At 42.4% G+C, this 27,197-nt stretch overlaps 1 protein-coding gene across 1 annotated transcript in view; it reads right to left on the reverse strand.

The window, feature by feature from the left end:
• LOC121290332 (growth hormone-regulated TBC protein 1-A-like) overlaps positions 1-27,197 on the reverse strand; it is a 57,734-nt gene that overhangs the window by 20,431 nt on the left and 10,106 nt on the right. The window contains exon 4 of the mRNA XM_041210660.1: positions 3,669-3,793. Within this exon, the coding sequence (XP_041066594.1) occupies positions 3,669-3,793 (125 nt within the window). The remainder of the gene's footprint in view (positions 1-3,668; positions 3,794-27,197) is intronic.

Below are 27,197 nucleotides of genomic sequence, written 5' to 3' on the forward strand. Positions count from 1 at the left end.
GCCATAAAATATCTGTTCAACTCTTCCGCCATTTCCTTATTTCTCCAGACACATTCTCTAGAGCCTCAATGCTCACTTGAGATACGCTTTTCCTTTTTAAATACTTACAAAAGTAACAGTGTCTACATTTCTAGTTAGCTTTTTCTCATACCCTAATTTCTCTCTCCTCATGTCTGCAAAGGGGCAATCTTCTGACCTACCATCAGTCTCTGCAGAACTGAACGCTTTTTCTTTAACTTTCTTGGTTAGTCGTGGATAGTGCATTCTTCTTCTAGAGTCATTCCTTCTCAGTGGAATGTATCTTAGTTGAAAGTTATGAAATATCTCCTTAAATGTCTGTCACTGCATCTCTACTGTCATGGGAATACAGGAACAGGAGACCATTCAGCCTGTTGAGCCTGCTCTGCCATTCAATATGATCATGGCTGATTGAACACTTCAATGCCTTTACCCAAACCATCACCATAATCCTTTATGTTATTGCCAATCAGAAAACTATCAATCTCTCCCTTAAACACACTCAATGACTGAGCTTCCATGGCCCTCTGGGGTAGAGAATTCCAATGATTCACAACCCTCTGAGTAAAGAAATTTCTCCTCATCTCGGTCCAAAGTGGCTTCCCCCTTATTTTGAATTGTGTCTCCTGGTTCTAGACTCCCCAACCAGGGGAAACATCTTACCTGCATCTACCCTGTCTATTCCTTTAAGGCTTTTGTATGTTTCAAAGAGGTCACCTCTCATTCTTCGAAATTGTACCCTTTAACCCAATTTCCCAGTTCTGCCTTCATGCCCTTATTTAAGTTTAAAACACTAGTCTTAGATCCACATTTTTCACCCTCAAGCTGAATGTGAAATTCAATCATGTTATGATCAAGGCTGCTTTACTAAGATGTCATTAATTAATCTTGTCCCAATGCACATTACCAGGTCCAGAATAGCCTGCTCTCTGAGTGGTTACAGGACGTGAGCTCTAAGAAATTGTCCCAAAAACATTCTGTGAATTCATCTTCCCTTTGGGCTACCTTTGCCAATCTGATTCATCTAATCTGTATGTAGATTAAAATTAAGATTATTGTTGTATCTTTCTTACAAGCTCCCATTATTTCTACAGTGCCCTACAGTATACTTACTGTTAGGGAACCTATAAACTACTCCCACAAGTGTCTTCTTATCTCTATCCAAATTGATTCTACATCTTGATCTATAGAACTAACATCACCTTTATCTATTGTACTCATGTCACCCTTAATTGACAGAGCTACCCCACATCTTTTCCTAGCTTCCAGTCTTTCCAAAATGTCATGTACACTTGGCCCAGCCTTTGTCATCTTGCAGCCATGTCTCTGTAATAGCTACAAGATCATATATACTTATTTCGTTTTATTTATTTAACATTACCTATGCCGCTACCTAAAAGGTAGCCAATATGGGCAGCAATGAGCTCCAACTCCTCCTGCCAGGAGAATATACAAAGAGACACTCCACTAGTGTGCTTGCTCATCACTGTTTAATGATTGAAACTTATGTTCCTTGAACATCAGCCAGAGTGTTCAAGTTTGACACATAGTGCATGGAAAAAAAAAGATAAAGGGCATGATTTTCCAGTCTTGCCCACTGTAGGAATCGTAGCAGGCAGGACGGAAAATTTGATGGACCAGCAAAAGGTCCGTTGACTTTGGGGAATTTCCAGTCCCACGGTAGGCGGGGTAGGAAAATCCCACTGAAAATGTTGTGCATGTCAATCAAGTGGCACTTCCTTCCCATTAAAGAAACATTAGGTGAAACTGATAACGTTTTGGCACCAGTGACTTCCTGAGCAAGCAAAATTCAAAACAATACCAAGCATAAAAGGATGGTGCTAAGAATCATCCTATCATACAACAAACCCAGTGTTATGTAGATAAAAATAATCTTAAAAGAAACTGGGGAACACTTGGGCGTAGAAGTTTGAAAATCATCTGGCCAAAAGAAACACACATTTATACAGTGGCATCCATGATCTCAGGACATCCCAAAGTATTCACAGTCAATGAAGTACTGTTGTAGCGTGACCACTTTTGTAACATTGGGAAATGTAGAGGCTAAATCACACACAGCAAGCTCCCACAAACAGAAGCAAGATAAACGAACAGGATTTAGTGATGTTAGTCAAGGGAAAAATATTGGCCCCAGGACACTGGAGAGGACTACGTTTCTCCTTCTCCAACAGTGGGCATGAAGTTTTTTTCCATCCACCCAATAAATGCCTCAATGTAACTTCTCAGCTGAAAAATGGAATGAAGGTAGTTTAGTCACACACCCCAGTTCCCCACCACTATCCCACATAAGCCAGCACACAATGAGTTAAGTTCATTGTCACTATGACTGCCAACACAGAGCCTGCAATAGTTAGCTTACATGATACTGGAGGCAGGCCTTCATCTCACAGGAAATGGAAGTGCGATAAAACTAGTGGCACAGCCCAACTAATGTGCTGAAGTGATAATCAGACACAAGTAAATAAAATATTTTTCATCAGTATGGAGGCTATGCTGATGGTCAGGAACATTGCAGAAACTGCCTGTTGGAGCCTTAGCTCTTCCAAAGGTTATGTCATCAAACATAAGTGCTGAGGGGTCACCATGTCAGACCTGGCTACTCATCATCTTCATGTGGGAGACCAGTTGGCACTGAGACGTGGTCAATTAGAGAACCAGGTCTTCCTGCAGCAATGGAGGATGATGGCAATATCCAACACATTCTCTTCCCAAATTTCCTGCATTATCTACTCTAACAGGGAAAATGGAGAAAAGGCATTTTCAGACAGGTTGGGGAACATGCAGACCCACTGTCTACCTGCTCAGTATTTAAAGTAGAACAGTGGAAGCTTTTTAGCTGGATTACAGCCAAGAGTTATGTTCCCCTGTGGGCTCACCTGTTTGAGTATAATGCTGCAGACCTCAGCAGTGTCAGGCACAAGGTTGCAGTTTTCCACTTGGTCAGTAACACTACCACCTCATTTTGTGTATTTGTGGGATTTGGGTTGAAAATAGAGAATTGGATGTGTGGACAGCAGGAATAAGAAGAAGGGAGGAGATGGACGCAAATGAGAAACAGAAAAAGGAGAAATAAACAGAAACTGAAAGGCACTGAGGTAACAGGAAAGACAAGGAAAACAGTATTCACCAGGGAGTGAGTGTGTGAGCCAGCCAGTGTGGGAAAACGGATAAAAGGATGGAGAGCAAGAAAGCGTGCGCGAAAGGGAACGTGAAGGAGAAGAAAAGTGAAGGGGGAAAGAGAGAGAGGTGGGGTGGGTGGAGAGACACAAAAATCAGGTATTTTATGTTTTATATGAATTATTTAAGCCACTCACTGAGCTGGCTAATGTAATCAATCTTCAGAACATGACTCCAGAACATGAAGATCTGTGGAGACTCACCCACCCTCTGGCTCATCCCTCCATAGACACCCAATATTCCAACTGCACCTTTAATGACTTGCTCTTGTGCTTCCACCCTTTGGTCCAGGTATTGATCGCTCCGTAACATACTTCTTGACATTAGACCCGAGTTTGTGGAGACAATGGGCAGGTTTTGGAAGAAAGATCTGAAGAAGGGCCTGCACTGCAAAAGTGTTTGGCCTGCGCATTGATCAGATCATACTACTTAAAGAACCAGACACCACATACCTGGCAATAGCCAATTATTTTGTTGTGGTTTCCATATGCCACTAGAATGTTGAAAAGTGCATCCTGTAAGGAGGGGTTAGCAGTCCTGCGAAAGTGCACATTATCAGGAAATGTTCTGTTGATATCTGAAAATTAAAGCAAACAATTTTACTTTTAAATCTCAGCACGAAATGATTAAAATGTTCCAATACATTATTAAATGATTTGATGTCAGCCATTTCAGCTTAAACACCATTTGTTTTTCCCCCCTTACATAAATCTATTCGTCACCATTTCATGGCCACATCAAGTCCTTGGATTGTAATAAGGAAAGTAGTATACAGGATCTGGATTACATATTTCAGTGTCTGCAACACTTGTTCACAAATTCTCCACTTTAGTTTACAATAAAAGTTTTTTAAAAAATCCAGTTCGCACCTAGATCAGAAGATTGTGACTTCAAAGCAAACAGTCACTGAAGTCATTAGGCTCGTCAAAATTTACATCAAATGAGTAACTCATGAAATACATGATCATTACACAATACAAAATTGAGCTACAGAGAAAAACATCCAATGAAAATGAAACTTGCAGGAATTAATGACTGGGAAACATCAGCTCTGCCAGTCAGCTAAGTGCTGACTTGATGCTTTTAAGGGGAAACTAGATAAGTATATGAGGCAGAAAAAAAACAAAGGATATGCTGATGGGGTGAAATTGAGTAAGGTGGGAGGAGGCTTATCTATAACATAAAGTCACTGAACTGAATGACCTGGTTCTGTGCTGTAAATTCCATGTGCACAGCAAGGGTGGCTGTGCACAAAGATGGGGAGAGAGAAAGAAAGAACAAAAACAAATGAAAGAAGGACTGCCATTTACACAACCACTGGATGTCTCAAAGCACTTTATGACCACCAAAGTGCATTTTAAAGTGTAGTCACTATTGTTATGTAAAGAGAATGCAGTTTTGACAGACTATCTCCAGCTTTCATGAGAGTTTTACCTCACCCACCATGTACCCTTAAAAACAAACAAATCTCAGAATGGGTGCAGGAACCTATTTCAAACACTGCAATGGGGAAAAGGTGCCCATGGTGTTGCATAGGTACAGCCAGAAGGACAGAGCCCAGGGGGAGCACTGCCACAGGTAATGAGAACAATGACCATAATAGTGGCAGTTTCACAGAATGAGATTGCTCCCACCACCAACATGAACAGCTCCTCTACCTGTAGGCAACTCCCAGGCTGCTACTGTACTGGACAAAAACCAGCCTCTTAAAAAAAAAGAAACCACAGGGGCCGAAATGCTGGCATACATCATCTGAATGGAAGAACATACCAATTTTATCTAAAGATGCAGCAAATATGGCATTTCTACACAAGATCCACCTCAAGCCTCGAGAGCATCCAAACTCATAAGGAAACCAAGGAGTGGAATGGTTACAATCAATAACAAATAGATTCCTTCAACCTGGAGACCACAATCCCAGGGGACATCCACCCTCATATAAACTCGGAAAGTGGGGCAACACATAATTCTCAAATGTGGATTACCTGCTCCCTGCTCAGCATTTCTCACTTGCCCATCTACAGGACGATAATAACCATTTGCATTGATATAGCACTTTTAACATAGCGAAACATTCCACAGTGCTTCACAGGAGTTATCAAACAGAATTTTACATCCAGCCATATAAAGAGACAGGTGACTAAATGCTTTGTTATAGAGGTAAACTTTGAGGAGCATCTTAAAGGGGAAGTGAGAGCTGCAGAGGTTTAAGAAGGGAATTCTAGAGTTTAGGGCCTGAGGATTTGAAGACATGGTTGCCAATGGTATAGCAATCAAAATAGGGGATGTGGAAGATGCTAGATTTTGAGGAGCATAGTGGGGCTACAGGAGGTTACAGAGATAGGGAGGGGTATGAACACAGAAGGATTTGAAAACAAGGATGACAATTTTGAAATTGAGACATTGCTAGGCTGGGTGCTAATGTAGATTAGCAAGCACAGCAGATGAAAGTTGGTGCAAGTTAGAATGTGGGCAGAGTTTTGGTTAAGCTCAAAGCTTATAGAGGGTACGAGATGGAGGCTGGTTAGGAGAGCCTTGGAAGAGTCAATTTTAGAGGTGACAATGGGATGTTTGGGTTGCTGTACATGCAAGACTGGAGGCAGTTAACTCTGCTAAAATCTACGTGCTGAATGACGGTGTCACGTCTACCCCAAGTCAAACTTGTCAAACTCTTTCCACACCCAATCCTTATCATTAAGTTTATATATTTTAATTATTCATCCGGGATATGTGACTGATCACTTGGAGTTTGTCTTAGCGGAAGATTAAGTTTCTGTGGATGATGTGGAATGCAAATTCCACCTGCCTAGGAATAACAGTGAGATCAATTCAACCATCAACAAAATACCCACTATGGAAATCAAGAGCCACCATTGATCTGTTACCACTATTTCATTGCAAAGATTTTGATGTTGATCTCACTTCCTTACAGCTAGCTGCATCATCAGTCGATTCAATGTAATAGATTGGTACATTGTCCTCTTTGCTGGTTGGAGACAAGTTCTGAGTGAAAAAAGCTCCCATGCTTACAAGTCCACTTGCCTTGACAGCTTAGCAGCCTCTCTCAATTTGTCTGTGCCTCTTCTGCCCAAAGCCTCTCTCATAAAATTTGATACAGATGCTGATGCGGGGCTGAACTTGAATGAAGCTTGTTAATTAGAAGTATAAGAGGAGACCTGATTGAAACTTTACAGTCCTGAGGGGTCTTGACAGGGTGGATGTGGAGAGGATGTTTCCCCTTGTGGGAGAAGATAGAACTAGAGAGATCACTATTTAAAAATAAGGGGTTTCCCATTGAAGACAGAGATAAGAATTTTTTTCTCTGAGGGTGGTATTTAGAACGCTCTTCCTCAAAAGGCAGCAAAGGCAGAGTTTTTGAATATTTTTAAGGGAGAGCCAGATAGATTCTTGATAAGCATGGGGGTGAAAGGTTATCGGAGGTAGATGGGAGTGTGGAGTTGACAGTCAGGTCAGCGATGATCTTATTGAATGGCGAAGAAAGCTCGAGGGGACTAGTGGCCTACTCCTGCTCCTAATTTGTATGCTCATGTGTAAATGTTGTCTCTTGTATCATTGTTATGTACCTTTTGATTCATTCTTGGGACATGGGCGTCACTGGTGAGGTCAGCATTTATTATCACCATCTCTACATTCCCTCAGAATGCGGTGGCAGGCCTTCTAATTGAACCATTGCAGCCTAAGTAATAAAGGCATTCCTGGGGCACTAGATCCACCCCCTGGGTACTCACACAGGAGAAAGTCTGGTCGCTCTGTTTGAGTTTAAGCTGAGCTTTGGACTCCATTACATTGCTGGTACCTGTTAATAGATGCGTTGGTTACATCTGGACTCAATTGACTGGCACTTTCCTCATTGGCCTCTTACCCTCCTCCATCCATTAACTTCAACATCTGCCAAGTTCTCATATCCTGTGCTGTACTTAGTCCTACTCACTCAGCACCCAGTCTTCAATGAGTTAATGGCTGCACATCCACATTACATCTAAAACCCCTTATCTCAGTCTACAAACCTGTGTGTGGCTTGGCATGGTCTGGTCCAACTGGATCACTGTAACCTCCCCAAGCCTGATACGCCCTCCCAAATGGACCATTCGGACCACTCTTCTCCCCCAAACCTCTCTGCCTCACTCTTTACTCCAAAGGAAGGAAAGTTGGATCAACCATGATTTTAATGAATGGCAGAGTAGGCTTGAAGAGCCATTGTTTACTTTCTTATTTCTTATGTTAACTTCAACCAAGTGTTCCGTCACCCTTCTGGCTCAATGCCCATGTTCCTTATGAACCAGCTTGGTGTATTCCCTTCATCTAAGAGCATTCAATGGCTCCGATGCAGAAAAGATTGCCTGTGAACAGAGGAAGCTGTCACTGTGAGTAAACTGTACCAATACCTGTTCACTTGCAGTAACCAATGAGAAAACCTCTAACTATCTGATGAAAGTACATTGACCAGAAACATTAACAAAAATAGAATTACCTGGAAAAACTCAGGTCTGGCAGCATCGGCAGAGAAGAAAAGAGTTGACGTTTCGAGTCCTCATGACCCTTCGACAGAACTTTAACTCTTGTCTTTATCTCCAGAGATCCTGCCTGATCTGCTAAGCATTTCCAGCATTTTCTGTTTTAATTTAAGAGGGAGCAGCCTGTGGACCTATGGAACTATAACTCAGCACCAAATATTGGGCATCATTGTCCAACTATAGAGGGTTGAAATAGGCACAGGTTGTTGTAATTTGCTGCTCATTCACTGAGTAAAGGGGAAATCTGGAATCAGTATTCCTTAACATAGGTTTATTCATATAACCCAGAGAACAAAAGGCACAGACTCACTTTTCTTCTTTCCCTATAGGTGGAAACCAGTTCTTATATATGCTTAAGAATAATGCCCTAATCTTTCCCCAGTTAGTAACAACTGCCCTCACTTACAACTAGAGCATACACTTCATTGTAATAGGACTACAACATTGACCTCACTACCTGTGTTAATCTGTTATATCAGAGGGAGAGTTGATGATCACTTGAAAACAATCAGCCTATTAACACTTTTCAACCTGCAGATAGAGCTTTAAACTAGTGAGAAAGGAGGAAGCGTCTGGTAGAAATAACAGCATATTAAAGATCAGAGAGGTAAAAGTAAAAGGTCAGATCAACAATAGAATATGGGTAAAATGAACAATCAGGGAACAGGTAAAGTTATAGAACATAAGCATAAAATAAGACAAAAAAAACGAGATGAAAGATTAATAAAAAAAATTAAATTGCCTGTGCAGCAATGTACACAGCATCCAAAACAAAATGGGGTTACTGCCAGCAATAATCCATAGAGAAGAGCCAGATATAGCAAGGTAACCAAACATGCCTACATATAAAAACAGGACTGAGGGTTAAATACTGCAGGGGAGACTGGGACTGTATTCTCTAGAGTTTCAAAGAATGAGAGGTGATCTCTTTGAAACCTACAAAATACTTAAAGGGATAGGCAGGGCAGATGCAGGTAAAATGTTACCCCTGGCTGGGGTGTCGAGGACCAGGGGACAAATTTTAAAATATGGGAAAGCCATTTCAGACGAGATGAGAATTTTTTTTTTCTTACTTACAGGGTTGGGAATCTTTGGAATTCTCTAACCCAGAGGGCTGTGGAAGCTCAGTCCTGGAGTATGTTTAAGGCACAGATTGACAGATTTCTGAATACCAATGACATAAAGGGATAAGGGAAGAGTGCGGGAAAAAGGCATTGAAGTGGATGGTAGTGAATGGTGAGCAGGCTCAACGTGCTGAATGGCCATACTCCTGCTCCTATGTTCTTAGGATGTCATCTATTTAGAAAGTATAGGGAAGGAAGAAGGGGGAGGCTGGCTGCACTAATTAGAGATAACATAACAGCAGCAGATAAAAGTACATTACTAACATTAAAATAGAAACAGAATCCTTCTGGATTGAGTTAAAGGATAAGAGGGAATTGATCACTACAGACCACTCAAGAGCGGAAAGAAACAGGAGGGAGAAATATTTAAGTAAATCTATGAAGTGAGTAAAAAACGCAATAATAATTATAGCAGATTTCCACCAGCCCCAAATAAACTGCAACAGCAGCTAGGGAAGAGGGGGAAAAAAGAGAATGGAGTGTTTACCATGTGTTCCGGTTTAATATAATGATTGAGAAAGACAGAAGAAAGACAAAGACAAAATAATAGTTCAGATAAAAGCTAAGTGAAGGAGGATGAAGGTGGAACTAGGGAAGTTAAAACAGGAAACAAATATTGACAAAGATATAAAGGGAAATGAGACTGCAGGTCAGGACAAAGTGCTCCACAGTCAATGCTGTATCTTTGAACTGCAGTTACTATTGTGATGTACACAGGAACTATCTGTGCACAGCAAGCTCCCACAAACAGCAATGTGATGACGACTAGATTTGTTTTTGTGATGTTAATTGAGGGATAAATTTGGCCAGAACACCAGGTATAACCCGCCTGCTCTTCTTCAAAATAATGCCATGGGATCATTTACATTTACCTGAAGGGGCAGACAGAGACTCGGCCTAACATCTCATTCAAAAGACAGCATCTCCAAATGTGCAGCATTCCCTCAGAACAGTGCTAGAGAGTCAACCTTGAATCCTAGAGTCGGACTTGAACCCACGACCTTCTGAGTCAGAGGGCAAGGGTGCTTCCAACTGAGCCACGGCTCATTCAAGATAGAACAGTGGTGGGAACTATTTATTAAAAGGTGATCGAGAGTTCACGAGAAATATATTCCTTTAAGAAGCGAGAGCAAACTAGCCAAAAATTAAACACTGTGGATGAAGAGAGTGATGAGGGGTAAAAGTGGAAATAAAGGAAAAAAACATTCGTTAAGCACATAGACAACAAAGAAGAAGACGACAAAGAAGAAAACAGAGAGCTTAGGAAAAAAAGTTAAAACAACAATTAAAGCCAAGAGAGATTACAAAGTTAAAAATTCGAAGAACATAAAGAGATACAGTAAAATATTTAACCAACATATGAGTAACAAAAGGGAAAAATAGGGATAGGGCCACTAAGGGATGCATAAGATAAACTCACAAGTAATGACAGTGAAAATGGGAGAAACAATGAATTTGCTTCAGTTTTTAAACTACAGGTAATAACCAAAAAAGACACAGCAGTAGAAGAGATCAAAAAGACAGAAAAGAGTAAGATAATTAATAAACTAAGAATACATAGAAGGATACAACCCCAGGCCCAGGTTACTGCATCTGTGCACAAAGAAACTAGATGAGAAACAGCAGTGCTAGAAAAGGGAATAGTGCCAGAGGAAAGCTAATGTTATACCTGTATTGCTGAGAAAAGTGACATGTCAAAGCTCTAGACCCACCACCATTGCGTGAATCAGTATTCAATGAAGTTATGAACTCAGCAACTCATGCAGTTGAGTTCTGTTTTAAGGGCACTATGTACGCCCAAATGATGATGCTGTCATGGGATCCCCTCAAGGTCTAGCTCTCGCAAACATCTTTGTTGGGTTCCATGAGAAACGTGTCTTTGATAGAATGGCACCTAACCTCCTATCCCCTCACATATTTCTGATAAGTGGATGATGCGTTTGCTATATTTAAATCCAAAGCTGCATGTAATAATTTCCTTACATGTCTTAATGGGCTCCATCCAGTGCTCAAATTCAACTTTAAGGTGGAGCAATCAATTGAATTCCCCTTCCTTGACATACTAGTTGAGAAATCTTCCAGGAGGTTCTCTATCACAAGCCTACCTTAATTGTCCAATATTCACGTTGGGATTCTTACAGTTCCACCTGGTTTAAGATTGGTCTGATTGGCTACCTTGTAATTGGGACCCAAGCCATTTGCTCACCATGCAAGTTTGATGCTGAAATTAGGCGCATCAAAGGCATCCTGCAGGATAATGGCTACCCTGATCAGATCATTTTGCGCTGTATATCACACAAATGCATGAACAAGCCCAAGGCTATCACTTTTGATCCTGAAAAGTATCCTACCTCAGATTACCTTGGAAGGGCAAGGTATCTCAAAAATTTGAGCAACAGGTGAAGCTAGCTGTTTTATGCTGCTACGATGCAGTAGCAACAAGAGTGGTATTCACCACAGGATGCTGCTGTCAACCCATTAAGATGTTCTGTCTATCACACAAATGAGTAATGTGGTATATGACTTTCAGTGCCACTGTGATGCTGGGTATGTAGGCTGTATGTCCCAAAGACTGGCGGATTGTATCAAATAGCATGTCCCAGCTGCTGTTCGTAACGAGCAAGATATAGACTGTAACCAACCCAGCAAAACCCAAAACAGTGTCCACCATGAGATGTGATTCTGCGATTGGACAACATTTGCTAAATAATCCTGTGTGCTAAGAATTACACTGATAAACAATTTAAGATTAAAAACAAAAACAGAATTACCTGGAAAAACTCAACTGGTCTGGCAGCATCGGCGGAGAAGAAAAGAGTTGACGTTTCAAGTCCTCATGACCCTTCAACAGAACTGATTCTGTTAAAGGGTCATGAGGACTTGAAACGTCAACTCTTTTGTTCTCCGCCGATGCTGCCAGACCAGTTGAGTTTTTCCAGGTAATTCTGTTTTTGTTTTGGATTTCCAGCATCCGCAGTTTTTTGTTTTTACCAATTTAAGATTGTCAGTTGGGCTCGCAATGTGGTCCATTTGTGTGTACTGGTAGCTACATGTATTAATACACAGGGCTCTGTTTTATGCAGATAGAAAGAACATGTACACACATTGTGCCTGTTTTACCTAAACAAAATAAGTGACAGCCCATTCACCGACTCATTCCTCAGGGCAATGCCTTGACCAATCAGGGTCAAGCTGCCTGGTTTAAATTTCAAACAATGGTCAGCAGTTAACTGTTGGTTACATTACTAGTGCATTCTACATGGCAACATCTCTAACAATCAGAGTCCATTTGCCAACCAATCAGCACACTCTTCTGATGAGCGCAAAGCAAAAAGCTTCAACATGTCACTTTTTTCAGCAATGCTCAAGTTCTGTACTACTAAAAGACTATTCCTGTATTCAAAAAAAGAGTGATGAAGCAAGTCCAGGAACCATGTAACAGCTATCACATCAGTGGTAGAAAAGATACTGGAATCTTTACTCAAAGGTTTAATAGAAAAACATCTACCAACTGAAAACATAACAAAGAATAAAAACATAGATTTCAAAAGGAAAGGTCATACTTGACCAATCGCACTCAATTCTTTAAAGTAACAGAGTCTCTCTCGCTCCTGGTACCTCCATATTAATCTTCATTGGTGGTGCATGCATCCAGTTGGCAAGGTTCTTTAGACAGATCGTTCTTTGTCTACCTCAATCTCTTTTACCATTGATCTGTCCCATCAGCATCAGACTTTCTAAATCCTGATTTTTAAAAATTCTTTCATGGGATGTGGGCATTGCTAGCTAGGCCAGCATTCATTGTCCATTCCCAATTGCCCTCGAGAAGGTGATGACGAGCTGTTGCATTGAGGGTACATCCTCAGTTAGGGAGGGAGTTCCAGGATTTTGACCCTGTGAAGGAATGGTGATATAGTTTCAAGTCAGGATGCTATGTGGCTTGGAGGGGAACTTGCAGATGTTGTTCAAGAAATTCCAACTGTCCCTTCCTGATTTTGGTCAGCAAAGTTCTTTTGCTAGCACACTAGCACCTCTTCATTGGCAGTGTGACTTGTCCAAAATATCTTCATTATACACCTCAAAAAACCACAACTCTGCAGCCTCAATTCTTCTCTGCATTGCTTCACTGATCATCCAACACACATTTCTGTATGTCAAAATTTGTGTGATGGAGCATTTCAGGATTCTGAGCTTCCTTTTCATGGCTGATTTTGAGTTGATCATCATCTTTCCCAATTTTTTAAATGCATCTTTGGTCATTCCAATCCTTTGTCTTATTGCAGAAAGAGTAGATAAGGGTAATGCAGTGAATGTGATATACATGGGCTTTCAAAAGGCTTTTTATTAGGTAGGTTTATAACTATAGTCAGAACATGTGGAGTCAGGGGACAAGTAGCTGAATAGATAGCAAGCTGGTTAGAAAACAGGGGGCAAGGGGATGAAGGTAGTTACTCAAACTGGGAGAAGGGGAGTGGTGATACGCAAGATTGGTGCTAGGACTTTTGTTTGTTTTTAAATATTTACATAAAGGAATTGAAGAATCAGAGATACAATATCAAAATTTGTACATGACACCAAACTGTGAAATACAGTTGATATTGAAGAAGACTGTGACAAAATATATGACAATATTAACAAATTTGCAAAATTGGCTTACAAGTGGCAAATGAGATTCTATACAGATAAATATAAAATGATGTGCTTTGATAGGGAGTAAGGAAATCACCTGCACCTTGGAAAATAATAGTTTAATTTGGGGTAGAAACACAAAAGTGTCTATAGATACAGATTGGCAAATCATTAATATAGTGGCATAAATTAATATTGTCATAAAACGTGCAAACAAATCACTGGAGTTCATTTCTAGAGTGACTGAATTCGAAAACAGAGAAATGATGTAACCTTCAAAAGAACCATGGCTAGACTACAGAATACTGAGAGTTCTGGTCTCCATGTAATAAAAAAAATGTAGAGGCACTGGGGGGAGTGCAAATAAGATCTCTAAGACTGATTCCAGCACTGAGAGGGTACAACTGTCAGGAGAACTGAACAGGCTGGGGCTCTTTCTCTAAAAAGGAGAAGACTCAGAGGTGACCTCATACAGGATTTTCAAATTATTAAGTGGTTCTATAAGTGATATGCAGAGATATGTTCAAAAACTAGGGACATAAATGTCAAATTATCAGTAATAAAATAGCAGCTGTCCATGACCGTATTGGTAGGAATGACCAAAGCACAGGGACAAAGTCCCATTTTCAGGTTGAGAATACTCTCCATCGTGTTGTGCGGCACTACCACTGTGCTAAATGGGATAGATTTCGAACATATCTAGCAACTCAAGATTGGGCATCCATGAGGTGCTGTGGGCCATCAGCAGCAGCAGAATTGCACTCAACTACAATCTGTAACCTCATTACCCATCATATACCCCACTCCACCATTACCATCAAGCTAGGGATCAACCCTGGTTCAAAGAAGAGTGCAGGAGGGCATTTAAGGAGCAACACCAGGCATACCTAAAAATGAGGTGTCACCCTGGTGAAGCTATAACACAGGACTACTTACGTGTCAACCAATGGAAGCAGCAAGTGACAGACAGAGCTAAGCGATCTCACAACCAATGGATCAGATCTAAGTTCAGCAGTCCTGCCACATCCAGTCCTGAATCGTGGTGGACAATTAAACAACTTACTGGAGGGGGAGGCTCCACAAATATCCCCATCCTCAATAATGGCGAAGCCCACCGCATCTGTGCAAAAGACAAGGTTGAAGTATTTGCAACCATTCTCAGGTAGAAGTACCGAGTAGATGATCCATCTTGGCCTCCTCCTGAGGTCCCTGATAACGTAGATGCAATGCTACATCACACAAATTTTGACATACAGAAGTGAGTGTTGGGCAATAGATGAAGCAATGCAGTGAATAATTGAGCCTGCAGAGTTGTGGTTTCTGAGGTGAATAATGAAGTTATCTTGGACAAGTCAAACTATGAAAAGGTGCTAGTTTTCAGCCAATTCAATTCATTCAAAGGGAGATCAAGAAATGGCTGAAAGCACTGGATACTGCAAAAGACCATGGGCTCTGACAACATTCCAGCAAAAGTACTGAAGACTTGTGCTCTGGAATTAGCCATGCCCCTAGCCAAGCTGCTCCAGTACAGCTACAACACTGGCATCTATCTGGCAACGTGGAAAATTGCCCAGGTATGTCCTGTCAACAAGAAGCAGGACAAATCAAACCAGACCGATTAGCGCCCCATCAGTCTACTCTCGATCCTCAGTAAAGTGGTGAAGTGTGTCATCAACAGTGCTATCAAGCAGCACTTACACAGCAATAACTTGTTCACTTTGGGTTCTGCCAGGGCCACTCAGCTCCTGACCTCATTACAGCCTTGGTCCAAACATGAACAAAAGAGCTGAACTCCCGAGGTGAGGTATCATCAAGGCAGCATTTGACTGAGTATGGCATTAAGGAGCCCTAGCAAAACTAAGGTCAATGGGAATCAGGGGGAAAACTTTCCACTGGTTGGAGTCATACCTAGCACAATGGAAGATGGTTGTGGTTGTTGGAGATCAATCACCTCAAACAGGACATCGCAACAGGAGTTCCTCAGGGTAGGGTCCTAGAGCCAACCATCTTCAGGTACTTCATCAATGACCTTCTCTCCTTAAGTTCAGATGTGGGGCTGATGATTGCGCAATGATCACCTCCATTTACAACTCCTCGTATGCTGGAGCAATCCATGCCCATATGCAGCAAGGCCTGAGCAGCATTCAGGCTGGGGCTGATAAATGGCAAGTAACGTTCATGCCACACAAGTGGCAGGCAATGACCATCTCCAACAAGTGACAATTTAACTATTGAGCCTTGACGTTCAATGATATTACCATCTCTGAATCCCCCACTATCAACATCCTAGGGAGTACCATTGACAAGCCAAATAAATACTGAGGCTACAAGAGCAGGTCAAAGGCTTGGAATTCTGAGGCAAGTAACTCACCTCCTGACTCCCCAAAATCTGTCCAACATCTACAAGGCACAAGTCAGGAGTGTGATGGAATACTCTGTACTTGCCTGGATGAGCGCAGCTTCCACAACACTCAAGAAGCTTGACACCGTCCAGGAAAAAGCAGCCTCCTTGACTGGCACGCCACCCACCACCTTCAATGTTCACTCCCTCCACCACCAACACAGAGACAGCAGTGTACACCCTCTACAAGATGCACTGCTGTAACTCACCGAGGCTTCTTCGACAGCACCTTCCAAATCCACGACCTCGAACACCCATTAGAACAAGGGTAGCAGATGTATGGAAAAGCGCTACCTGCAAGTTTCCCTCCAAGCCACACCCAATCCTGAGTTGGAACTATATCGCCGTCCTTCACGGTTGTTGGGTTAAAATCCTGGAACTCCCTCCCAACAGTACTGATAGGCTGCAGCGGTTCAAAAAGGCAGCTCACCTTCTCAAGGGCAATTAGGGATGAGCAATGAATACTGGCCTAGCCAGGGACGCTCACATCCTGTAAAAGAATAATTTAAAAAAAAATCTGCAAAGGAATACAGTAGAAACCTCTTTATTCAGACAGTGAAGAGGATGTGGAAATTATTACCAATTGGAATAGTTGAGGCAAATAGTACAGATTCATTTAAAGGGAAGCTAAATAAATATTAGGGAGAACAAAATTGAAGGATATTCTGTGAAGAGTGGGAGGATGGTTGTGTGGAGTGTAAACACTGAACAGCTTCTTTCTGTGCTGTCAATTCTACATAACCATATATATTGCTTATACACACACAGACGTGTAACTGGTCTTTAACAATTTCCTGCTTTTTCTTTAAATGCATTTCGACATTCATTGTGTAATGTTCACAAAGCAGAAGCCGGTTCATTTTATGTGGTACACACTCATTTCTAGCTCCTATCTTGCTGTTTCAGTGGATGCCCCTCCATTAGCTCACTGGCTTTCATCCTTATTTACAGCATAGAGATGGAGAAACCTCTTCACACAGAAGTGAGAGATTGTGACATTCACCTCTTAGGATTGCTGGCTAAGGCAGAAGCTATATCAAGTTTCAAGATTACACTGGATAAGTAGGTGAAGGGAAAGGAAATGAAGGAAAAGGTCATGAAGGAATATCAGAAGAGCTTGGGTAAATGTGAATCGAACCTTTTGGTCATATGGAGAGTGACAGCTGACAGGTTGAGCTGAATGGCCTATTTCCATGGCCAGGATTTTACAGTCCCGCTGAACTGAATGGAGATTTAAATGGCTCACTGCATCTGCCAAAGGGAGACATGCTGCGGTGGGATTATAAAATCCTGGCCCATGTCGTAGTTTCTATGCATTTCTGTGCCTAACGGCAGCTGTCAGTGCGTGTCATACAACAAGGTTCTTGTTTTATTTCTTCTCCCTTCCCTTTAAACAGGGAAGTACACCCTGCTCTTAGCTACTGGATAATAGACAACTTGGTACATTAGGACTTGAAACAACATTTTACAGGGCACCCAAGTGCCAAAAGTTAACAGGGTGCACTTGTCTGACTGCAGAACAAAATTCCACGGAAACATTTTTGAACCAGAGCTGACCGGAGCTGGGATGTAAGAGGAGAGCTCTGTGAAATTGGAGATCACAAAACCTCAAATTAAAAACGCCTGGAGTTAGTCAATGAATTAATTTCCTGAGGGCCAGGTTGCCAATTCTGACAGTGTGTGAAAGATAAATGGACAAAATCAAGTATCCTGACAGGGGGAGAAAAACAGATTGATAAGTACTGGTCAATTCTTCCAATATGGTTAAATCTCAACCCGAGTAGCAAGTTTCAGAGAAAGCACAATGCTGGGAACAAGTAAATTTCAAGTTTATTAATTGAAGTGACTCATAGTTGAAGGATTGGTCAACTCCAAACGTCCTTTCAAGAAATCGATTCCTTGGTATCCTACAATTTATGGACTGCAATTATTCAATTTTTCTAATGCTTCCACACTCCACCATAAATCTCTACTTCATTGTACATGGAAGATTATTAGGGCAGAGAATGTTTTACCACAAGGGGCTACTGAGGCACTCACCTCGTGTACACAATCATGAGTAATGCTAATTGCTAGAGGGAGGAAAAAAAAGTCAATTTTAGGAGAAACTTGGAAATGCACTCTTCCCATACACCCATGCCCCACAAAGGAAGCAGATCCCATGGGGCACACTGGTGATATAAAACAGTGTTTACATTTTAAACTGCCTCATACAGACTATGTGATGCTTGCTAACCAAAAACTGAGCTCTTCATTGTTGAAATAATTAAAGGTCTTGCTTCCTGTCTGCACCCGCTACATCAAACCATTAATTAGCTTAAACATGTGATCCACTAAATGTGACTTAAATCATCAGGTATCAAAACACAAAATGACTATGAATAACCAACACAGAACCAATTAAAATCACTCCCACAAATTTGATCAGGTCGCTCAGAAGACATTTGCTCTAACTTCTTTCAGTAGTAGGGTTGATTTTTATACCATAGGTTGAAAAATTAAACTAGTTTTAACAATTAGGAATTGTTAAACATACATAAAAAAATAAATATCCTGGTCATGTGTTAAACCCAAAATGCTTCCTTTCACAATCAGTGTAACAACTATCCTGTACGCAGGTCTGCTCCTACCTCAGGGGCTGGGAACTGGAGCCTGGTCTGACTCCAACACCATCAGTGCTCACTTCGGCTTTAGTGCTGCACCACAGTTATGCAGCTTATGAAAATTAGGAGGATGTTGTTTTATGCCTGGCAACATATTACTCTTCACTGCAGCAACAAACAGGCAGAGAAATGAGTTACGCAATTGTTGTGGGGTTCTGTTTGGAGCTAGATACAATAGCTTCAAACTGTTCCAATAAATCACTATTACTAAAGTCCTTCTGATCAATATGTGCCAGATGAAAAACTATAAAGAATGAGAAAACAGAAATTGCCAATTTTGCTTACTTACTTCAGTCGTAATCTTATAGGTTCTGGTCACCCTCTTTGCCTCCCAACCTTCCAAACCCAAATGCACACAAAACATTGCAGGTCCAGGCCATAATTGTTAACACAATTGTATGCTGCAGGTAACGAAGAGGATGAACATAAGTAAAATTATAGGCTGGAATCTGTGTGTCCATACCGGTGCATGTTTCCAGCGGGGGACGACGACATGTGGGCATGTAAAATAGCATGGGCACCCACCCCATCACCTTCCCACCCACCCCCGAGCTCATCCCCATCACACGGTAGGTGGACAGGGGCCAAAATCAGCAGTCCACCCACCATATTTAACACAAGCTAACTGACCCCAATAATACACTGCCCATGCTATAATACAGCTAGTTTGGGCAGTCAGGCAGGCCATTTTTTGAAAAAGTTTTTAAAAGGGCGGGAAGGAAGGAGTGTGCTATTGTCCGGGGTGCCCTTTGCACATCAGAGAGAAGACATCCTCCTAAGATAGTACTGCGCCATCATTTCCTCCACCCCACCCAAAACTTTCTTCATACCCACCTCCCCCACTCCCTTCTCCTCTCCTCAAAGTGGCCAAACCTACCCCATTATCCCAGACTTACCTCTCTGCAGGATCCATTGGGACTCCCTCTATTGAGCTGCTGTCACTGCCAGGATGGCTGGAGCTGCTGGCCAATCCGAGGGTTGGACTTCCTCCCCAGTGAGGGGCTGAAATCTCTCTGTCAGCAGCCTGCAGCACATTAGGTCTACATGGTGGAGTAGCACAGAGTGAGTTGGCTTCCTGTCAACTTTGCTTCCGGGGGTGGGGGGGGCTTTGGGCAATCCATCTGCTCCCCATTGCCAGTACTAAACACTGCTATTGGAATACCCAGCAACAGTATTATCTTAACGCATCAAAATCTGCATCCCCACTTCTTCACTAACCTATCCCCATCCTGTTCCCTTCACATACAGATCCTGAATCTCCAATCTAAATCCTCAATTCCATTGCTCACATACAACACACAGCCCAGCTCCAAAATTCCCAGAGAGCACAACATTAGTACTCCAGATATATTGAGTTCCTGTGCTCAGTCCTCCATGAAAAGGAAATAGTACAAAACAACCAGGGCTGGGGGAAGAGCAAAGTGGAGAAAGAGCTGGTGCAGTGCACATAAAGCTACGAGAGGCAGTGGCATAGTGTTATTGTCACTGGACTAATATTTCAGTGACCTAGGATAATAATCTGGGAACCTGAGTTTGAATCCCCCACGACAGATAGTAAAATCTAAATTCAATAAAAATCTGCAATTAAAAGTCTGATGACGACGCTTGAAACCATTGTCAATTGTTGTGAAAACCCATCTGGTTCACTAGTGTCCTTTAGGGAAGGAAACCTGCTGTCCTCACCTGATCTGGCCTACACATGATTCCAGACCCACAGCAATGTGGTTGACTCATGGGATGGGCAATAAATGCTGGCCTAGCCAGCGACGCCCACATCCCGTGAACAAATTTAAAAAACGTATAAAAACCGAGCAAGAGTTACACAGAAGTGAGGAGACTGAGACAAGGAGAAATTTACATTAAGGGGTAAGGTAGACCACAATGATAGATGTTACAGAAAGAATTAGATATCTGAAGAGACAAAATAAGCAAACAATGTTTTCCCCATGAGATGAACGTGTAAAAGTGCAGCTGCCTTCAAACAGGAGGAATTTTCGTAACTGGGATTTTCAAAACCCAATTTGTGGACATTGAGATCCTTTGAGGAAAAGATCTAAAACTGCTGGAGTTATTTGGAGAGGTCAGGTACCCTTTTTTTATTTGTTTGTGGATTGTGGGTATCGCTGGCTGCGTTAGCACTTATTGCACATCCTTAATTGAGAGTCAACCACATTGCTGTGGGTCTGGAATCACATGTAGGCCAGATTGGGTAAGGACAGCAGAATTCTTTCCCTAAAGGACATTAGTGAACCAGGTAGGTTTTTACGACAATCGACAATGGTTGCATGGTCATCATCAGGCTCTTAATTTCAGATTCAGTGGGTGGGGACATGAAGTAGCATGATGGATATGATGGGTCATGGGGGGTGGGTGCTGTGCATGAGTTGGTAGGAATGGGGCATGGGGAATATGTTGGGGGGCAGGGCAGGGTGTGAAGGATGAGGGCTGGAGGGCTGTTTTATGTTTTATTATCCTAGAGCACTGAGGCGGGCCTTTTAACCAGTCCTCCTTGGCACTCAGCAGCCTTTTGTGGCTTCCCCAAACTCCTTCCAAGGTCTGTAGGCCTGATTCCTGTTAGCACCTGCGCCCCACGCCACCCCGGAGTGAAAATCCAAAGACTCAGGGCACTTTCTCTCAAGTTGGGTTTGCAGAGTTGGGAATTTTCCCAACCGTGCTCCCGACTCGGGAGCAAAAAATTCAGCCCTTGTTATCACATTATGATTGCAGTGCAACTCGCTCATTATGGATTGCGGCAGTACACTTACTATTAGACGAGATTTAATATGAAATAGTCATAGAAGTTATTTAGGATTAAAGTAAAATCATAAGCCAGGTTTTCATTATTAAAATGTGTACATCTTTAATATTGGTAGACTCTATATATAAGAATCGTGTCCAATAAGCTAGTAGATTGCAACTTACCTCAGAGTGAACAGGCACTAACATACACTATTAATCCCTTTAGATATAAACAGATCTTGTGCCAACATAATAAGCACAGTTTAGAACTCTGGGGTGTAGGCCGAACCAGAACCTTATTATTTTCTAAAATACATTCACGCGATGTGGGTGTTGTCGTCAAGGCCAGCATTTATTGCTCATCCCTAACTGGTGGTGGTGAGCCACCTTCTTGAACGACTGCAGTCCTTGTGAAGGCATTCCTGCAGCTGTCTGGATTAGTTTCAATGGATTAGCTGGAAACTGACAGCTTTATCATGATCAAATGCCTGCTAGCTCTAATGTGTCAGGAAGGAGTAGATTGATAAAAGAAAGACTTGTATTTATATAGTACTTTCCACAAACACTGGACATCCTAACATGCTTTAAAGCCAATGAAGTGCATTTTTTTTAAGTGAACTGTTGTAATGTAGGAAATGCAGCAGCCAATTTGTGCATAGCAAGCTCCCACAAACAGCAATGTGCTGAAACATCATTCTGTTGTTTATTCCACAATTGAAAGACCATTTGATGAGCTAGCAGGTCAACAAATGACAGCATCAATTAAGTCTGTAGCACTAAACTCAGTTGTTGGAAAATAACCTGTAAACTGCTATGTATAGCAACAACTCTGCAAGGTTACAGCTACCTAAAAAATGTCTTATTTAAGAAGAGAAAAACACTCCCAGAGTTGTTAGAGGATTTTTGTCTGTTCATTCATTTTCTGCTTAACTGTCTTTCAGGATAATGATCTGATTGACAAATCAGTCACATCAGCTGTACATTTATGGGCTTTAAGGAGACAGTTTGCAGCTTTGGGCGAATGTACCCCAAGAAAGAAAGATAAGAGCTAAAGGTTAAACATCTTCTGGTGCCTCCCAGACTTGGTAACTTCGTGTTAGTTTTGGGACATGCCTTACTAGATTATGAACTTACCGTAACCACAATTTTGGATGATTCCTACAATAACTACTTCTTTACAGAATATCTTATATGATGAATGACTTGTACTCATTTAGTAGGAGATGCATTGTTCTGGAATCTACATATTAAATAAAGCTTATTCTCAGGAGGACTAATGTGTGAGAATTGTTCTACTGAAGGGATGGGATTTTCCAGTCAATGGACTTTTGGCTGGGCTGCCACATCCCCCGTGGCAGGTCCCAACTTGGCAGGGCCAGAAAATCTCAGCCAAGGTCTCAAATGGAACTGGGATTAAGCAAAACAAAAAAATGAATTTAACACAAATGCACAGAAATAACAACATTATGGTAATGTTACTGAACTGGCAATCCAAAGGCCTGGACAAATACTCCAGGGAGGAGTTCAAATCCCATCGTGGCAGCTGTGGAGTTTAAATTTAATTAAATGAATTTGAAATAAAAAGCTAGTCTCAGTAATGATGATTGTGAAATGCTGGACTGTTGTGAAAAAACCTATCTGGATCATTAATGCTCTTTAGGGATGGGAATCTGCTGTCCTTACCTGGTCTGGTTACATGTGACTCCAGATCCACAGCAAAGTGATTGATTCTTAATCATCCTCTGAAATGGTCTAGCCAGCCACTCAGTTTTATTAAATCACTACAAAAAGTCTAAGAATAAACATAGATGGTCACCCAGTATCAACTTGGACACTAGAAATGACAAAGACATACCCAGCCCCGTTGACCCTGCAAAGTCCTCCCAGGAGAGAGAGTCAGGAGCTGCAGCATCAACAGACTTAGAAGAAATCGGGAGCACCGGGGAGAAGGTAAACTGAGGCACAGGCCCGGGAGACACAGAAGCAGAGGCAGTGAACCTGAAAATCAAACTGTAACATCACAGGAAGGCTGAGAGTTGATTGGCTGGTGAATATTGCTGCTATATTTCTCTTTCTTCAAATTAGGGACAGTGTAAGCAGCTGGGAAATTAAACATTTTATTTTTTGAAAAATAAGAGTTAAGTAAAGCATTCAATTTTCCTTTATTTAAGTGACATCAACAGAAGGGGAGTGAGTAGCCAGTGAGTCTCCCTTTAAGTCGTCAGGTTTATTAGTAGTAGCAACTTTATTAATAGCAGCAAGATTTATCATCTAATAGATAGAGGAATGGCAGGGTAGCTCCGACTTCTCGAGTGCGCATCTTGTACTAATGTGCGAACTCCAGAACTCTTCCCATGTCCTGAATAAACATATGTGCAGGAAGTGTTGTCAGCTGAATGAGCTCAGGCTCTGGGTTTCAGAGCCTAAGCAGTAGCTGGCATCACTGCATCGCATCCATGAGGTCGAAAGCTTCATTGATAACACATTTATAGATGTGGCTACCCCACAGTTTAAGAGTATGTAGGGAGAAGGGGAATGGGTGACCACCAGGCAGTCAAGGAGAAGCAAGCAGGTTGTGCAGGAGTCCCCTGAATGCATCTCACTCTCCAATCAGAATTCAGTTCTGAATGCTGATGAAAGTGATGGTTGATCTGGGAAGTGCAATCAGAGCCAAGTCCAGGGCACCGTGGTTGGCTCAGCTGTACAGGATGGCACAAAGGAGACTGTAAGAGTGATAGTAATAGGGATAGGAGATTTTATAATTAGTGGAATAGGCAGACATTTCTGTGGCCAAAAATCCAGGATGGCACGTTACCTCCCTGGTGTCAGGGTCAAGGATGTCACTGAACAGCTGTAGTGCACCCTGAGGGAGGAGGTTGAACAGCTAGCAGTCGTGGTTCACAACTGTACCAATGGCATAGGTATAAAGAGAGATGTGGTCCTGCAGGCAGAGTTTAAGGAGATAGGTCAGTGATCTTCACTATTTTTCAAGCAAGGGCCACTTCAGCAAAACAGCTGCAATGTGAGAGCCACAGCGACTGCCATAATAGAGGCCATTGCCTGATTCGCTCCTGCTTGCAATAACAAAGGAAGAAAGAGCATTAATTGAAAAGCTGAATACATTGTTCTTCGAGGGAATGCAGGCTTGAAGTGGACTGACCTGGCCTCATCTCAGTGCCAGGGCAAGCGATTTGCCTGCAGAATGTGCTTCTCTCTCCAGATGAGCTGGTGGCGCACTCCTCTACGCCACATCCTACTGCGATGGCGGCTACCCCTTGAACAATTCCAATAGTCAACTGCATCAAAATGCCAAGAGAAGCCTCCCCTGGTGGCACACACACACACTCACTCGCGCCCAAACACTCTCAATCGCTCACACAAATACACTCTTCCTCCCTCCCAGACATAGAAACATAGAAAATAGGAGCAGGAGGCCCTTCGAGCCTGCTCCGCTATTCATTATCATAGCTGATCCTCCAACTCAATAGCCTGCTCCCGCTTTCTCCCCATATCCTTTGATCCCTTTTGCCCCAAGAGCTATATTTAACTCCTTCTTTGGCCTCAACTACTTTCTGTGGTAACGAATTCCATTGGCTCACCACTCTCTGGGTGAAGAAATTTCTCCTCATCTCAGTCCTAAATGGTCTACCCTGTATCCTCAGGCTGTGACTCCTAGTCCTGGATTCCCCCACCATCAGGAACATCCTTGTTGCATCTACCTTGTCTGGTCCTGTTAGAATTTTATAGGTTTCTATGAGATCCCCCCTCATTCTGCTGAACACCAGCGACTATAATGCTAACCGACTCTACCTCTCCTCATACGTCAGTCCCACCATATCAGGAATCAGTCTGGTAAATCTTCGCTGCACTCCCTCTATAGCAAGAACATCCTTCCTCAGATAAGGAGACCAAAACTGCACACAATATTCCAGGTGTGGTCTCACCAAGGCCCTGTACAATTGCAGGAAGACATCCCTGCTCCTGTAGTTGAATCCTCTCGTTATGAAGGCCAACACACCATTTGCCTTCTTTACCTCCTGCTGCATCTACATGCTTACTTTCAGTGACTGGTGTACAAGGACACTCAGATCTCGTTGCACATTCCCCTCTCTCAATTTATAGCCTTTCAGATAATAATCTGCCTGCCTAGCTACCAAAGTGGATAACCTCACATTTATCCACATTATACTGCATCTGCCATGCATTTGCCCACTTATTCAGCTTGTCCAAATCACACTGAAGCATCTCTGCATCTTCCTCACAGCTCACCCTCCCACCCAGCTTTGTGTCATCTGCAAATTTGGAGCTATTACGTTTAGTTCTCTCATCTAAATCATTAATATATATTGTGAATAGCTAGGGTCCCAGCACCGATCCCTGCGGGACCCCACTAGTTACTGCCTGCCATTCGGAAAAAGACCCGTTTATTCCTACTCTTTGTTTCCTGTCTGCCAACCAGTTTTCTATCCATCTCAATACACTACCCCCAATCCCATGCGCTTTAATTTTACACGCTAACCTCTTATGTGGGACTTTGACGAAAGCCTTCCGAAAGTCCAAATAAACCATGTCCACTGGCTCCCCTTCATCAACTCTACTAGTTACATTCTTGAAAAATTCCAGTAGATTTGTCAAGCATGATTTCCATTTATTAAATCCATGTTGACTCCATCTCCACCCCACAGCCTGGGGCTTTGCTCCGCAGCAGCTCAATCCGGACCTTGCAGCCAGCCTCTCCTCCCCCCCGGGCCCCGCAGCCAGCCTCTCCTTCCCCCCGGGCCCCGCAGTCAGCCTCTCCTCCCACCCCCCCCACCCCCCGGGTCCCGAAGCCAGCCTCCCCTTCCTCGGGCCCCAGATCTCTGCTCTGCCGCACTTTGCTCTCTTTGCCCTTGTTGGAGGTGATGCAGCAAAGCACTACACCACTGTTCAGGGAGCTGCACTTAACATCAATGGGAGCTGCCTTCCGGACTGAATATTGAATTCAACAACTTTAGGTCTTGAGCTCCCTCCTCCATCCCCACCCCCTTTCTGTTTCTTCCCCCTTCCTTTTGTTTTTTTTCCCAATAATTTATATAGATTTTTCTTTTCCCACCTATTTCCATTATTTTTAAATCTTTTATGCTCTCCCAGCCCCACTAGAGCTATACCTTGAATGCCCTACCATCCATTCTTAATTAGCACATTCGTTTAGATAATATCACCAACTTCAACACCTCTTTTGATGATCTGCTCCTATCCTAACACCACCACCCCCCCTTAAACCAGCTTATATTTCCCTTTCCTTGTAAAGAAAGATCAGTTCTGTTGAAGGGTCATGAGGACGCGAAACGTCAACTCTTTTCTTCTCCGCCGATGCTGCCAGACCTGCTGAGTTTTTCCAGGTAATTCCGTTTTTGTTTTGGATTTCCAGCATCTGCAGTTTTCTGTTTTTATCCTTCTCAAGTATCATATAGGTCAGGTGATTTCTTGGAAGAGGTCTGCTTGTTTACAATTCCAGGGTGAACTTATGACCTTTTAAAAAAAAATCCCAGGTTAGCATCCAGGTGTCCAGATCATGCCAAGTCCTTGCACTTTGTAAAATAAAACTTCAGTTTTGAGAGATAAGATCCCGACAGCTCCTAGCCAAGCTGTTCCAGTACAGCTACAACACTGGCATCAATCTGACAATGTGGAAAATTACGCAGGTAGGTTCAGTCCCCAAAAAGCAGGACAAATCCAATCCAGCCATTTACTGTCCCATCAGTCCGCTCTCAATCATCAGTGAAGCGATGGAAGATGTCGACAACAGTGCTATCAAACTGCACTAACGCACCAATAAGCTAATCACCAATGCTTAGTTTTGGATGTCAGGACTGCTCGGCTCCTGGCCTCATTATAGTCTTAGTCCCAT

This window comes from Carcharodon carcharias, chromosome 18 (assembly GCF_017639515.1).
Source record: "Carcharodon carcharias isolate sCarCar2 chromosome 18, sCarCar2.pri, whole genome shotgun sequence".
Lineage (NCBI taxonomy): Eukaryota > Metazoa > Chordata > Chondrichthyes > Lamniformes > Lamnidae > Carcharodon > Carcharodon carcharias.